This window comes from Peromyscus maniculatus, chromosome 14 (genome assembly GCF_049852395.1).
Source record: "Peromyscus maniculatus bairdii isolate BWxNUB_F1_BW_parent chromosome 14, HU_Pman_BW_mat_3.1, whole genome shotgun sequence".
NCBI classification, from domain to species: domain Eukaryota; kingdom Metazoa; phylum Chordata; class Mammalia; order Rodentia; family Cricetidae; genus Peromyscus; species Peromyscus maniculatus.
In genome coordinates this window covers 63,246,127-63,262,402 of record NC_134865.1, presented here as the reverse complement: position 1 = coordinate 63,262,402, position 16,276 = coordinate 63,246,127, and the positions used below count along the sequence as shown (strand labels likewise).

At 41.2% G+C, this 16,276-nt stretch overlaps 1 protein-coding gene across 3 annotated transcripts in view; it reads left to right on the top strand.

The window, feature by feature from the left end:
• Positions 1 to 16,276, top strand: part of Gtf2a1 (general transcription factor IIA subunit 1) — a 35,614-nt gene that overhangs the window by 192 nt on the left and 19,146 nt on the right. The window contains exons 1-3 of one of the 3 annotated variants that reach the window (XM_076551168.1): positions 318 to 933; positions 3,973 to 4,074; positions 15,495 to 15,699. In XM_076551168.1, the coding sequence (XP_076407283.1) occupies positions 904 to 933; positions 3,973 to 4,074; positions 15,495 to 15,699 (337 nt within the window). In that variant the 5' untranslated portion in view covers positions 318 to 903. Of the gene's footprint in view, positions 1 to 317; positions 934 to 1,364; positions 2,314 to 3,972; positions 4,075 to 15,494; positions 15,700 to 16,276 lie in introns of those variants that run through there. The other 2 variants (XM_076551169.1, XM_016005822.3) reach the window with 2 other exon arrangements.

Below are 16,276 nucleotides of genomic sequence, written 5' to 3'. Positions count from 1 at the left end.
GTGGTCACTAAATAACCAGCGTCCTCCAGTCCCATCGCCCCGGCGGCCACCTCCTCCCGGCACGCCTCCCCCCCCCCGAACGCTTCCGCCAGCCGTGTGCCCCGCCACGTGATCACGCGAGACTTGGAAAAGGCGGCGGCAGTAGCAGCAGCGGCGGCGGCAGCGCGCCTTCTTTACTCTAGTCTCCCCCCCGCCCCCGCCTCCGGCCCCGCCCACAAGGCCCCGCCCACCACCACGGCCCCGCCCACCACCACCACCACCACCCGCTCTTCCAGGGCCAGCGACGCCCCGGGCGCGCGTGCGCACGCGGCTCTCGCGGTGTCTCGCGCGCGGCCCCGCCCCCTCCCTGCCCGCGGCCCCCGCCCTTTCCGCCCCTCCCTCCCTCCGCCCTGTCTCTCGGCGGCAGCGGCGGCGGCGGCGGCGGCGGCTCGCGCAGCTTGTTGGCTCGCTATATAAAGGGGAGAAGCAGGCGGACCGGACGGCTGGAGCTGCAGCCGGTGGCGGCAGCGGCGGCGGCGGCGGCGCTGGGAGGAGTGGTGACCGGTGTGGGTTTCCCTCCACGGCGCCCGAGTGTGGGGAGCGGGCGACGCCCCCTCACCCCCCACCCCACCTCCCCGAGGGGTCGTGGCTTGTATTTTTTTTTTTTTTAATTTTTTTTTTTTTCCTTTAAGGCGATTCTCGAGGCTTTTCGCTGCGGGAGGAGTGCCCCCCTCCTCCTGGTCTCCCGCCTCTTGGCTCCTCCGGGATCGGTTTTTTTTTTGTCGAGAACATTTTGCCCCCCACGCTTTGGCGGGTGACTTGGGTCGGTCACCCTCCGGGTCTGAGTTGTTTTTTTTTTTTTCTTTTTCTTTTTTTTCCCCCCTTTTAAATCTCGTTCCCTTCTTGTTTGTGTTGTGTGTGGAAATGGCGAACTCGGCAAACACAAACACCGTGGTAAGGACGTGGTGCGGTGGCCGGCGGGGGCTGCGAAGGTTCCGGCGGCAGGCAACGGCCGGGGAGACGAGCGGGGGCGGGCCCGGGCGAGGCGGCGGCGGCGCTCCCGACCCGGTTCCCCCCTCCGCCCTCCACCGCCGCTGCCCGCCGCGGGCCTGGCCGGGCGCGGGGGGCCGGGCCGGGCCGGGGCAGGGGTGGTGGTGGTGGTGGTGGTGGTGGTGGTGGAGGAGGAGGAGGCGAAGAGGTGGCTCGCCGAGGGCTTGGCGGGCGGAGGGCGGCGGGGCCGGGAACGCCGCGGGGCGGGCTCACGCAGGCCGTTGGGCCCTGACTGCCGACCCCAGGGTGCGGAGAGGCGGGCGGCGACCCCACACGCGGGACCCGAACCCGGCCAGCCTTCCGTGCGGCCGCGGATCGAGCCCCGCGCCTGGGGAGCCGCTCGGACGCTGCCAAGGTCCGACGTGCCTTCGGGGGCTCTCTCTCTGGAGGGGGTGCTTTGGAAAAGCCTGCACTGGGGGCCCGTTTTGCTAATCCTCCAAAAAAGAAAAAAAAGGAAAAAAAAAAAAAAGGACAAGAGAAAAAAAAAAAGAAAAAAGGTTGGAAAGCACTTATCTCGGTTCCTCCCCAGTGGGTAAAATGGCGAAGGGGAAGCAAAACCCCGGTGGTATCCTCGACTAGCAAAAGCACCAGAACAAACAAAGCCTTACAGTGAGTGGCCCAAGTGTCCCTGCATTCGCCTTGAAATGTGCCTACTTCTTCCCCGCTGCTCCCTTTTTTGGTTACTTGCGATCACGTAGGTTTGCAAAAAGCAGTCACATAAAAAAAAAATCTTTTCAATAGTCACCAACGCAATGTGATCACTAGGCCACCCCAACTCTTGATTTTTTTTTTATTATAACAATAAAACACGTGGTTTTTTATTTTTGTTTTATTTTGTTTGGTGTGTTATTATTTTATTTTTTTTGTCCGGTCCCAAACGCCGCAGAGCAGCCCGCAGCCGCCCGACACCCGTACCGTTGGCGACTCGGGTCGATCCATCATGGCTGCGGCCGCTTACCCTGCTTTTCAGTGCCTGCGCCTTGTGGTCCTCCTCCCTTTGGCTGCCCTGTTTATATAGAGCCATTGCCGCTCTCTAATATAGACTCTGCCAGGATGGGAAGGTGCTTTTCAGGCCTACGTCACCGCCTCTCCATTTAAACACCAGATCCGGCTTTAAATAGTGAGAGCTGCTGAGCGCGGGGCTGGGAGGTGCGTGCTCCCGAGACGAGAGGCGCCGGCGTGCGGAGCTCAATTTATTTCTAGGTTCCTTTCACGCCGAAATTTCGCTTCCGAGCCGGGAGGCTGCTTTCACGGATCCGAGGGTGGTTTACTGTAGCAGCTAGGGTACGCTGCCTTTGTTTGCAGTGGGAAGTAGGCCAGAATTGCCGCGTCGTTTTGGTTCCCCCTCCCCCTTTAGTTATAGGATTTCACTTTTAATTATTTTCGATCACATAGGATGCTTTTGTTTTTGTTTTGTTTTGTTTTTTCCTTGAAGAGGTACCCTCGACATTCTCGGCTTTAAAAAAATACATTGTACATTAAATGTTTCTCCCGCAGGGGACCTGGGTTTGGTAGTGTTTTGTTCATCAGTGTTCAGGAAATGTTAGAAATACATTGCTCTTAACGTTTCATGGTGTTTTCTAAAGACAAATACACAAGCCTGGAAGCTTTTCAGAGAAGTAGTGACGGGAGGTCCCTTGTGACTTGTGAGATTTTTTATGCCCACAGTGCATTGATTTGTAGAGTACTTGAAGAGGCAGAGCCTAAACTGGATTTTAAGAATTAAAGATTAGGTGGTGTTTTTAATTGTATCTGCCGGTTAACATGGGGTCCAGTGTAAAAATCCACCCAGTTTACTTAATTTGGTGCCAGAAAATGAGTACTTTCTAAAAGGAAATTCCAGCGAATCACTTGATAATGCCACACACGTGGCCTTTAATTTACTGTTTCAAAGTTTGGAATATTGTGTTTTGAAAGGACAAATCTAAATGACTGTCTACAATGAAGACAAAAACTGGCTCAGGAGGTTAGAATGTAAGCGTTTCCCTTTTTTCCTTCAAGCATAATGAAACCAGATTTTTACCTAAGTCTGAATCTCTGAGGAAAAGATTTTGGGGTAACTGATGTCTGAAACATTTAAACATCTGGTTTGCTGGAAATTTGTCCCACCAGTTTCAGATTACACAGCCAATGTACAGTTGAAGTGTAGCTTAAGGTACAAACCAGGGCAGGGAAAAAAGGGGTTATTTTATAAGATCAAATACTAATTAGACTGCTGGTTATGAGCAGGAGATGACTAGTGAAGGAAAAGTTCCTCAAAGTCCAAGATTGGAAGGTTATGAGATAGGACAGGGGTTATGCTGGTTGTAGGACCATAAACTATCATTAATCGTGATGCTCCATATTTTGCTCACAATCAAGGAAATTATAACTGGGATTTGTATGAGCTGTCAGTATATAAAAAATTTTGGTTTATGAACTCCATTGCATAGCCTTATACCTCTATAAAATATGTAGTTATCAAACCCAGTTTAATGAGACCAAAATATGTTTTACGGGGTGTTTTTGTTTGTTTTGCTTTTGTTTATTTATTTATTTATTTATTTTTGTTTTTTCAAGACAGGGTTTCTCTGTGTAGCTTTTGCACCTTTCCTGGAACTCACTTGGTAGCCCAGGCTGGCCTCGAACTCACAGAGATCCGCCTGTCTCTGCCTCCCGAGTGCTGGGATTAAAGGTCACCGCCCGGCCGCTTTTGTTTATTTTTAAGGCAGGGTCTCTCTATGTAAACTAGGCTGGCTTGGAACTCTGAAATCCTCCTGTCTGTGCTTTCCAAGTGATAAGTCTGGTTTAGGATTGCGATCTTTAAAGGCACAATTTCAAGTAAATTTTAGATAGTTGACCAAATGGCTTGTATTTAAGGATCAGATACTTAATTAAGGATTTCTTAAAGGCTGCTAAACTTTTGAAATCAGTCTTTTATTGAATCTTATTTTTCCTTTAAAGCCTAAATTGTATAGATCTGTGATTGAAGATGTTATTAATGATGTCCGAGACATCTTTCTGGATGATGGAGTGGATGAACAAGTCCTGATGGAACTAAAAACTGTGAGTTTGTTTCTTTGTAAAGAATATCACCCTCAAGGAAAACCCATTTCCTTAGTCACCAGTAAGTAACTTTCTGTAGGATGAATGCTTGATGTTAAGGAGGGACGCTGTAGTCCAGTGAAGAGTGTTCATTTTAAGCCCAGCTGTGCCATCTAGTCTGACTGTGGGCAGAGATCTTGTATTTCAGCTTCCTTTCCTAGACTTAGGAGATGGTTGTTCTCAGGATTTAATGTAATAAGTGTAGAGAATACCTATCAAAAAGCCTAACAATAGCTCTACTCGTTCACACAGTGTTTTATGGTCCAATTACTTGACATGTCAGTAAGTTTTTTATTTTTTTTATAGTCTTACTATATTTGTATTCTAGGATTTATGTTAGAGGGATTGAACAAATGCTTGATAAAAGAATTTAGGTACTAGACTCAAATCCTTTGTGTAGGTAATAAATGCTCCATTTATTATGAAGTAAAGATTGAGAGCTAGTTTTCCCCTTAAATTTTTTCAGAAATACTTAGATTTGTAAAATGGCATTTGTGTAGGGGACTGGAGAGATGGCCCAGTGGTTAAGAACTCTGGCTGCTTTTCCCCGAGAAATTGGGGTGTTCAAATCCCAGCACCCACGTGGTGGCTCACAATTGTCTGTAATTACAGTCCCAGGAGATGCCCTCTTCTGGCCTTCACAGGCACCAGCACACAAGTGATGCACAGACATTTATACAGGCATAATAAATGCATAATAAAAAAGCTTTAAAAAGATAGGATTTGTGTAGAATGATTGAAATTGGAGTATTTTTGTACTGGTTGGGCTAAGTACCCAAGTTTGAAAATTTCATAGTTTATCATATATATATATATATATATATATATATATATATAAATTTGGTGTTTTTTGAGACAGGGTTTCTCTGTGTAGCTTTGGTGCCTGTCTTGGTTCTCGCTCTGTAGACCAGCTGGTCTGGAACTCACAGAGATCCACTTGGCTCTGCCTCCCAAGTGCTGGGATTAAAGGCGTGCACCACCACTGCCTGGCCAGTTTATCATTCTTTAAAAGTTATATCCAGTGTGGTTGGAGAAATGACTCATTAAATAAGAGTGCTTGCTCTGAAATTAAGAGGACTGGAGTTCAGATTTCCAGCGCCACGTAAAAGCCAGGTATGGCCACATGTGCTTGTCACACCAGTGTTTGGGGGATGGAGACAACTGGATCCCAGGAGCTCACTGGCCAGCCTGAAACTTGGGGCTCCAGGTTTTAGTGAGAGACCTGTCTCCAGGCAAAGGTGGAAAGTGATGGAGGAAAGCTTAGCATCCTTCTGTGGCTCCACATGCTTACATACAAAAGTCCAGTGAGAAGCCAGCAGTTCAGCTCACACTTGTGTGCACAGTACTTACTGTACCTTTCTTTTAAAGCAGCAGGCTTGCTTTAGTTATGTTTACTATGCTGATGACTATTTTAAAGAGGATGTATACTCGTTGTATGGGGAAATGTGTTAACATTTGAAAGATCTGCATAATTCATTTTCAATGCATGTTGAAAGATCCACTCAAAGTATAAGATATATTAGTAGATTATACTCTAATTATGAAAAGTTCATTGGTATATAGGTTGAGATATATTGCTAAATTTTTTTTTTTCCAAGACAGGGTTTCTCTGTGTAGTTTTTGATGCCTGTCCTGGAACTCACTCTGTAGACCAAGCTGGCCTCAAACTCACAGAGATCCACCTGGCTCTGCCTCCTGAGTACTGGGATTAAAGGTGTGTTCCACCACCGCACAGCATATTGCTGAACTATTAAGAAATAGTTTAAAATATCTTTTGCTTTTTCAACTGTGTAAGTGTAAGAGAAATTTTTCTTTCTACCCTTGAACCAAAGCAGTAGCAAAATACAGAGGCAGATAGGAGATCTGGCTTCTTTCTACCAGATTTTTTGGTTAATTCTGGAAAAATTGGCATCTTTTATGTAAACACAGACCTTTATTTCATTTAAAAATCTTTATAACACTAAAAATACCTAAAATTTTTTGAAGTCTCAAGTAGTTTTTGAAAAGAGAGAAATGGAACAGAAGCTGATTCCATCAAGTTGTTCTCTGTGTGCCGTGCTATGTGCACCCTCTCCATCATCCATACACAACATAGTAAATTAAAAACACAATGAACCTGAGGTCAGAAGATAGTATACTGTTGATGTAGAAATTGGGAGCAGTTCCTTTAGAGCTGTGGTAGTGCTAATACATGGCTAGGAACATTAGCTGTGGTCTTCTTCATTCAGATGTGGAAGCTAGAATTTAGCACTCACTTTAAGTGAAACAAATCTGAACTTTATTGTGGAGATGAAATATGTCTTAATATGTTGAAGCACCCATGGCAACTTCTAGAATATTCAGTAAGAATTTGCTAAAGGAGATGAGTAATATCTAGTAATATCAGTGAGATGAGTAATATCTAGTGGGAGAGAAATGTGTTATTAATGCTTAAGGATGCAAGTTGTAGAATACCTCCTCTGAAACAGGAGTTGGAACAGCATGGAACATCATAAAGTACCTCAGTTACATGAAGAGTAAACAGAGATGCTTAGCATGATCCTTAATTTACCGGGGAATGTTTTACACTTTGCTGCACTCAGTGGTTGTTCTTACATTTTGTGACTTTATGTAGAAGATAGAATTTCTGTAGATGTGGAAATGAGCCCTAAGTACTTCAGTTGATTTATGGTAGGGGTCAATCTGGGATTTTATTATTTTCTTCTTTTGTAAGTTGACAGACTGGAGAATTCAGTCTTCCTACTGGTCCCCATAACTGTAAGACATTCTATTCAGAGAAACTGAGGTTGTCTTGGAAAAATCAAGTATCTTCATTTGCATGTTTTTTTACATTTGAAAGTAACTCATTCAACTTTTCATCTTCAATTTCTACCATTATACCAGGCATATATGGCCGGCACTCAGTGAAATAGTTAGCTGAACTGGTTAATAACAGATGTGACTCCAGAATCTTAACAATGCTATTTTTGTTGTTGTTAAGTGGGGCATACTCTTATATCTTGGTTTGTAATAAGAGTTAAAGCTGTTAGACCAGATTGAACTTAATTCTCTGCACTAATTTTTTCAAGACCTCATTAGAATTTTCAGAATGTGCCCTAGATTTAACAGTTGGACACTAGTCCTGTTCAGGAGACAGCTTTCTACAAGTGATGTAAATGCTCTTGTGTCTGTTGTCCACTGCATGCTAGTCATTAGCCACATGTGGCTGTTAGATATTTGGGATGTGAGTAGAGGAACCAAGGAATACATTTTTATTAATTTTACTTAAATTTAAATCACTACATGTGGCTAGTCATTACCAAAGTGAGCTACACAGATTTTCTTTTTAAAGTAAACACCCATTGTGTATTTTATGATTTATAATGGACTTTGATTTAGCGCTAGCCTTTCTCCTTTTTTTAATTGTTTAACAGATTATCAAAAGGTTTCTAAGGCTATCAGATACAGTGGCAAATTAGATTATGAACTGAGATGCATGGTGAGAATGCCTGTAATGTAAAGCTTAACTAGATATTGCAGGAAATGTCATGATTTAAAAAAAAAATCTGCCCAGTTATTATGATCATTTCGGAATTGTTAAGAGCTCACTTTGATGTGTGAACTTTGGGAGGTGGGGAGGACATAAGATATAGTCAGTAAACTTGCATTTAAGTGGATTGTGGATTGGAAGAATACTAGAAATTCTCTTCAAAGTGAATAATGAGCAACTAAGGAGGGGAAGGTAGGAGAATCTACACAAAATTGATGCCAACCTAGTCTGCATGGTTCTAGGCCAGTCAGGGCAATTTAGTGAGGCTATCTCAAAAAAGAAAGAAGCAAAAATAAAACCCAAACAAACAAAAAACTTGTAAAAACCAAAACTTAAATGATTAAAAACAATTTGTCAGACCTGCCTGTATCAAAATAGCAAGTACAACTTGAAATATAAACCGTGACCTTTTTCTCCCTGCCATTGCTGGAGCTCAAGCCTAGAGCCTTATGCTGGCTAATGCTCTGCTACTGAGCCACATCCCTTTGCCTCGGTGCCGATCAAATAGATTCATCAGAGAGATGAGGCTGAAAAGGCAGGCTCCGTGTGTCTCTAGTTTTGTGCCTGAGCTTCGGTGCTTTTGACATGTTGGATTGATTGGTTAGTTGCATATGGGATGTTAGCAGATAAGTGACTTCTGCTCACTAGATGCGAGTAGCACCTTATAGTTGTGTTCAGAAATGCTGTTGCTAATCTCCCTGGGAAGTAGTAGCAGAATCACCCCAAGTTGAGAACCACTTTTCTAAACATACCCTAATTATACATAGACACTTGATACACTGATATAAATATCTAGATTATAAATTGAAAATTTACCTACTTTCTATCATTTGACAAGAACATAGCTAGTAGGTAGTAGAAATGTAGACCTAGGTGTGCCATGAGATAAAAGACCTACTTTTCCATTTCTGCCATCTTCTAGCTAAATGCCCTTGTCAAGGGATAATTAGAATTTACTTTTGAATCAAAATGTGAACTGCCCATTCTTCAGCAGTATGCTGGGCTAGAAATCGAAACAACTCTCCTGTTTCCACAAAATATCTAGCTCCTGGATAAAGTGTACAACTAATTTCATTTCAGAGCTTCCAAAAGCTGTTAGGGAACTTGGCTTCCCCAAAGAGCAAATGAAATAGAAAGTAGATGAAGTAACAGTGTGGTTAGATGAGAAGCTTGGATTAGAGCCAGCCTTAGGGTGAGGCGAGTGAGTACCCAGGGTACAACATTCAGAGACACTGAAATTAGACTTCTGGGTTGTAATTATCCTATTTTTGCCTTCTATGTTGATGTAGGATAACTTGTCTAACTTCTTGTTGTTGAGGTTCTTTTTCTCTAAAGAAGAAGGTGATGCTGTCTACATATATACTTACTATGTAGAACTAAATAAAGTTTAGTTATTAAACAGTAGCACATACAGTTGTGCACCTTAGTCTTTTGGGGAACAGAAGTTAAATTTTCTTCATGTCAGTTTTATATACCTAGGCAAAAATTGCTGAAGTGTGGGTTTACCAGAATAGTTACTTGTGGGAAAGGGAGTAAATAAAATAAAAGGGCGCTTCTAATTTTCTAAACAAAAGAAATATTTAACAATTTAATACTCCTAATTTCAGCATTGTTAATACACTTACTATTGCAAAAACATTGTAACATAGTTTCAACAGCTGATATTTAGAACCTGAAAGTTTTTGATGTAGTAAAAATTGTACTGAAATGAAATTAAAGGGCTGGAGAGATGGCTCAGCAGTTAAGAACACTTGCTGCTCTTACAGAGGACCTGGGTTCAGTTCTCAGTACCCACATGGAGGCTTACAATCATTCATAACTTCCATTTTCCAGGGAATCCAAGGCTGCCTGACTTCTGTGGGTATCAGACACATACATACATACATACATACATACATGCAAGCAGGCAAAACAGTTGTACACATAATTTTTTTTTTAAAATGAAGATAAAGTATAAACATTGAATATATCAAATTTTACTTGATGGTATTAACTTGGTGTTTAGTTATATGGTATTATTTTTATATTTGTTAAGTTACTAGAAGACTTACCATGATTGCTAAGTCCTGATTCATGGTTGACTATCCCAACCCCTGCAGAGCTTTTGGCAGTATGTGGGACCATGTTCCTATGTCATGATTAGCTAACACCTTTAACATTTATTTAGTAGGCAAGAACTAGGAATGTTTCATTTCCTGTGGTGCCATCCTGAATGATACAGACATACTCTGCTTAAAATGCTTGTAGCATGCTATACAGAAAATAACAATATTTTTTTTCAAATTTTGTTTGACTATAATACTTAATGGGTGGTAAATTCTCAGTTGTCCTGAGTAAAATAGTCTCTTCATGAAGGAGTTCATTCGAAAGTAGAACTATTTCTAGTATGCATAGGGAGTAACTGCCATGTCCCCCTCCCCCTTTTGGAGCCCTGGCTGGCCTTGAATTCACAGATCCACCTGCATCTATCTCCCAAGTGCTATGAATTAAAGCCATGCACCATCATGCCCAGCCTAAGTGACTTCTTTTCTTTGAGGCTTTGAGACTTTGATCTTTTCATTTTAGAAGACTGCAGATTAAAAGCAGTGGAATAGTCTACGGTTATTTCACTGGAAGTAGTTTAGTACTATAAGAAACACAGAACAAGTTACAGTAGCAGCTAGTCTATGGCAGATAGGCCTTACTAAGTTCTACTCCAGAGTGTGACTAAATGGGGTAGTAGCATGGGACCAAGCCGCCGTTTTTTTAAAATAAGCGTATTAGTTTCCCCTTATCTATGATCTTCTTTCTTAAAAAATAGATTTTGTGTGTAAGTGTTTTACTTGCATGTATGTCTGTCCCGTGTGTGCTTGGTGCCTGTGGAGGCCAGAAGAGGTCATTGGATCCCTTGGAACTGGGGTTACAGACTATTGTGAGCTGCCATGTGGGTGCTGGGAATTGAACCTGGGTCCTCTGGAAGAGCAAAAGTGCTTTTAACTTCTGATGATCCTTCTCTCTAAACCCTGATCTTATTTTTTGAGGTTTTGTTTACCTTGGTCAGCTTTGTTAGAAAATATTAAATGAACTATTCCAGAAGTAAGCAGTTTGTGAGGTTTAAGTTGTGTGCATTCTGACTAGAATGATGAAATCTCTCCCCAGCCAGCAGCGTAGTATCTAGGTTTGAGCCATTTCTCTGTCCAGCTTATGAATTGTGCGTATGGAACTCATCCATTAATCACTTAGTGTGCACCTAGTTGTCAGTCCGAGTCCCTGTTGCAATGGCACAGTGTTTGTGTTCAGGTAACCCATAGAGCTGTTCTGTCACAGTGTCTGTGTGCTTTACCATGTTGTCACATAGGCATTGTATTTCATATCCCCATGAGAAGAATATTTCGCAAGTACAGTACATTCAGTAAGGTATTTGAGAAAGAGATCACAGTCACATAGGTTTTATCATAGGATATCCTTATAGTTGTGTTTTACTAATTTTAGTGCACTGTATATAATTTGCAAATTAAACTTTATCATGGGTATGTATATATGAGGGAAAAGTATCATATTTGACTCGAGTATGGTTTTAGACTTCCTGTTGGAATGTGGACTGTTTTCTCAAATATAAAGGTGGATATATTATAGGTTATATATACTACATTATATACAATATTACATATTGTATAATTTACAGATTATGATTTACTTTGGGTTCAATTAAGCAGATGTGTTTGTAAACTTTAGAAAATGAATACTGTTAACAGTGCAGAAAAAAATGTTTCTGAAGCTTCTATGCACGCTGTATAACAAATAAAAATACAGAAACTATGTTGCATTTCCCTTTCAGTTTGGTTTTCATAAAATTCAGCATTGACTTTTTATGACCCACTAATGGGTTTCAACCCTCAATTTGAAAAGCATTGGGTTAGACTTTAATACAACTACTCTTACTTTTGCAAGTCTCATAGATAATCTGGACAGTTCATTACAACACTTGTGGCTCACTTCTAAACTTGCTGATAGAGTAGCTCTGGGATCACACTTTAGAATTAGCTTTCCTCTTCTGCAGCTGCTATGGTCCCCCTCCCCCTCTTTTTTCTTTATTTTCTTGTGGTTCTGGATTTGTGGTTCTCTTTTATGCTAACTGCACATGCAATCTTAGCCACTGAAGAATACTCTATACCTTTTTAGTTATGAATTTGATTGCTAGGTCCTTGACATGAGAACATAGGGGAGTTGAATGTACGTTCAGCTGCACATTACAGGTAGTCAGTATTTCTGCTTGTCATAGACGCTTCGTCGGAATGACGGGCTCTCATTACAGTGGGTAGACCAGTGAACTGATGGTCGGAAAAGTGAGACATGAATTTAGAAAAGTGGGAATGGGAGCTAGAGCAGTGACTTAGTCATTGAGAGTGATGTCTGCTCTTCCAAAACACCAGTTCTGTTCTAGAACCCACGTTAGGGGACTCCAAATGCCTGTCACTCCAATTCCAGGGGATCTGACACTCTTCTCTGGTTAGTGAGGGCAGCCACAAGCATGTGCCATACACACACACACACACACACACACACACACACACACACACTCACACTCACACTCACACTCACACTCACACACTAAGATAAACCTTTTTTAAAAGAAGTATGATGGGTTGGGGTTTTGGACCAGTGTTAGAACATTAACAGTGTTAGTACTTTAAGAACTAGGTTAGATCTTCATCATCATCTCAATTAGAAAATTGTAATGGAAAAAACCTTTTTTACCCCCTCAAGGCAGGATCTCACTATGTAGCTCTAGCTGTCCTAGAACTTACTATGTTGACCAGGCTGACATCGAACTCAGAAAAATCTGCCTGCCTCTGTCTCCCAAGTACTGTGAAGGCATGCATCACTACACCTGGCTTAAAAACCAATTTCTTAAGTATTAGTAGTTCTTTTACTTCACACTTTGATTTTTTTTTTTTATAGAAAAAATGTGTGTATGTGCACATCTATGTGGCATATGAACCACCGTGTGTGTGTGTGTGTGTGTGTGTGTGTGTGTGTGTGTGTGTGTGTGTGTGTAGGTCAGAGGAGAACTTCTAGGGGTTGGTTTTCTCTACCAGTGTGGGTCCCAGGAATCAAACCCATGGTCAGCTTGGTGTGCCTTAAACCCCTGAACCAGCTCAGCAGCCCCTCCACCTTGATTTTAACTCACAAGAAACTAGGTTTTGTTTTGAGTTTGAAAAAGGGCAAGAGGAAGACAGGAGGTTCAGGTGAATAGCATGTCTGAGAAACTTACCTTTTTTTTTTTTTTTTTTTTTTTTTTTTTTTTTTTTTTGGTTTTTTCGAGACAGGGTTTCTCTGTGTAGCTTTGCGCCTTTCCTGGAACTCACTTGGTAGCCCAGGCTGGCCTCGAACTCACAAAGATCCGCCTGCCTCTGCCTCCCGAGTGCTGGGATTAAAGGCGTGCGCCACCACCGCCCGGCGAAACTTACCTTTTATAATACACTAATCATAATATGTCTTACTTGTCATGCACGTACGTGTTTTGACCTGCTTTTAGCCTACTTTGGGGAGATCAGCCAGACAACAAACCAGTAGTTTTTAGTGTGGGGTTTGTAGAAGCCTCTATTATTGGCTAGGAAGTTTAGGAGTAATCTACCTAAATCAATTTTTCTTTAATTTTAGATAAGAAAAATGTCTAAGAATGTTACATGATAGAGTCACATTAGTAGACAAACCAGGATTAACTGGTTTCCCAACCTCTGATGTAATGCTGTTACCTAATTAAAGCCACTACTGCAGTAGTAATAGCAGCTAGCATTCAATGGTCACTAGTTTTAAACTCTGATAACTATGAATACAGTTTAGTATCTTTTTAAGTATAGATTTCTGTAGCTGGAAGTTTTCCTGTGTCCCGCCTGGTCCTGCAGTCGCTCAGACTCAAGTAAATACACAGAGGCTTATATCAATTATGAATTGCGTGGCCATGGTCTATGGCTCAATTTTCTTGCTAGCTAGCTCTTATAACTAAATTCATTCCCTTTCTATTAATCTATATGTCGCCATGTGTTTCCCCTGGATGGCATCTCCTCCCCTCTGCATTTCTTCTCTCTGTCTATCTCCTTGGATTTCCCGCCTGCCTCTGAGCTGCCTTGCCATAGGCCAAACAGCTTATTTTTTAACCAATGGGAACAACATATAGCATGCAGAAAGACCAGGCATTTAAGTATTGGACTTGCTAGGGAAATAGTTTTACTGTGAACCTTTGACTTCATTCTTTCAGTGTATTTTTGGAAAGATGTTCAGGTTGTTACTAGCAAGTAGTCATACATCTAGGTCATCTAGATGGGGAAAGGTGAGGGTTTTTATGTTGTTTTAAATCTGCGAGTATGGCAGGAGGAGCCTCTGAGAGGATCTTGGAGAAGCCTCTGAATTAGCAGTATCCCAAGAGCAGGTCCTGGAGTTAAAAGCAGTATATGTAGATGTGCTAGTGTAAAGATGACCAAATTGTTCATTTGCATTTTAGGGGTACAGCTTTACTTTCTTGGATAATTTCTTATGGGAGTGAGGCTCTAAATTAAACACTAAACATAGCAGAAAGCAAATATATTAAGGAAAGAATGAAATAGTTGGAAATGTTTTCATTTCTTCTTTCTTGGGTGGCTCTTCCTCCTTCCTCCTCCCATTAGAGAACTTACCCTGTGGTGAAATGAGATACAGATTGGGTATCCCTAATCTGAAAGGTGTCACCAACACAGGAGTATTTTCTTTTTGCATTTTTTTTTCAGATTTGGAATACTTGCATATAATATGCAGTGAAGTTCACTTATGTTTTATATATACCTTGTATACATTGCTAGAAACTAATTTTATACAATTTTAAATAATTTTGTGCACAGAATAAAATTTTATCAAGTGGAATTTTCTGCTGGTCATGTCATGTCAAGAATCAAAACAGTACATATTTTGGAACATTGCAAATTTTGAATTTTCAGTTTCTGCCTATAGAAATGGCTAAGGGAAAAGTGATTGTCTATCTTGGCATATTAGAAGAAAGGAAATTTCATGAGATATGGAGGATTGGAATGACCATTGAGGCCTCACTTTTCCTTATAAGATTAGACAAATGGAAAGGAAGTTGATCTGTCATAATTTAGAATGTCTCTTTCTCATTCTACTGAAGGAGAGGTAAATATTTGTTCTGTTGACTGCTATCTAAGAGGTAGAAAATTTGGGGGTTTTGTTTGTTTTGTTTTGTTTTTTCGAGACAGGGTTTCTCTGTGTAGACCAGGCTGGCCAGAGGGCCACTTGCTTCTGCTTCCCAAATGCTGGGATTAAAGGCGTACACCACAACTGCCTGGTGAGATAGAAAATTTATATTGAGCAAAGGTCTATAAGAGTAATTTAATAATGGTTTTGAAATGAAAAGATAAGCTATGACTATTAAGATGCTGACTCTGGGAACTGTTTTATTAAGTAATTTCTGCCAATTAAGGAATTAGTGTAGAAAGTTTCTTGGAATGTAAAAAAAGTCTTCAGTATGCTAAAGTAATAAGGATGAAATTTGATTAAGGTTTATTTTCCTTATATAAAACTTATTTCCTTATATAAAACTTAAAAATTCTTATTCAAGAATTAAAGGCTTGGGAGGCAGAGACAGGCAGATCACTGTGTGTTTGAGGCTAGCCTGGTCTACAAATTGAGTTCCAGGACAGGCTCCAAAGCTACACAGAGACACCCTGTCTCAAAAAACCAAAAATAAAATAAAGGCTAATTTTTTGTGATTGTATCATTTCTTAAAATGGGAGAAATTTAAACATGTAATAAATGTTTTGCCTGTATGTCCAGAGTTTTCTTTACCTCACTGAGAAGTCTTTACTCTTCTTTGTCTTAGTTGTGGGAAAATAAATTAATGCAGTCTAGGGCAGTAGATGGATTTCATTCAGAAGAGCAGCAGCTTTTGTTGCAAGTTCAGCAGCAGCATCAACCCCAACAGCAGCAGCATCACCACCACCACCACCACCAGCAAGCGCAACCTCAGCAAACGGTACCTCAGCAAGCACAGACCCAACAGGTCCTTATACCTGCATCACAGCAAGGTGAGAAGGGCTAGATTGTTCCTGCCATGGCTTCCAAATTACACTTGTCTTTGGAAAGCGTTCCTTTGACTCTTGAGTTTCTTGGATCCTCCTTTTAAATAAATGCTTGGTTGGGGGGCGGGGGAGGTGATCTACACTGATTGTTCTTTTTCTTCCCCTCTATTGGCTGAGTTTCTGCTTGTTGATATTTGTTTAAGAAAAAAGAAGAGGAATCCTGATCTGTAGAGGCTTATTTATGAAGGGATTCAATATTTTATATAAGATAGTTTTCTTTATGAAACATGTTATTTCATAAACATGTTTGTTTTGTTTTATCCGTGTATCTTAAATACTGGAGAAATGTGTAACTTTGGTAATCTAAATATTTAGTCTAATTTAAGTAGAAAATGAATATAAAATTTATTGATGCTTGGTTTAAAAAAACTCATTATAGACTCAGTCATAGTTCTTTACAATATGCAAATGTTGTAAATAAGGTCCTGTTTTGTTAATCTTTTAATGGGATGTTGCGGAATAGCTATTAGTTCCATTTCACAATTGAAGAAAATCTGGGCCCTGGAAAGATTAAGGATCTTGC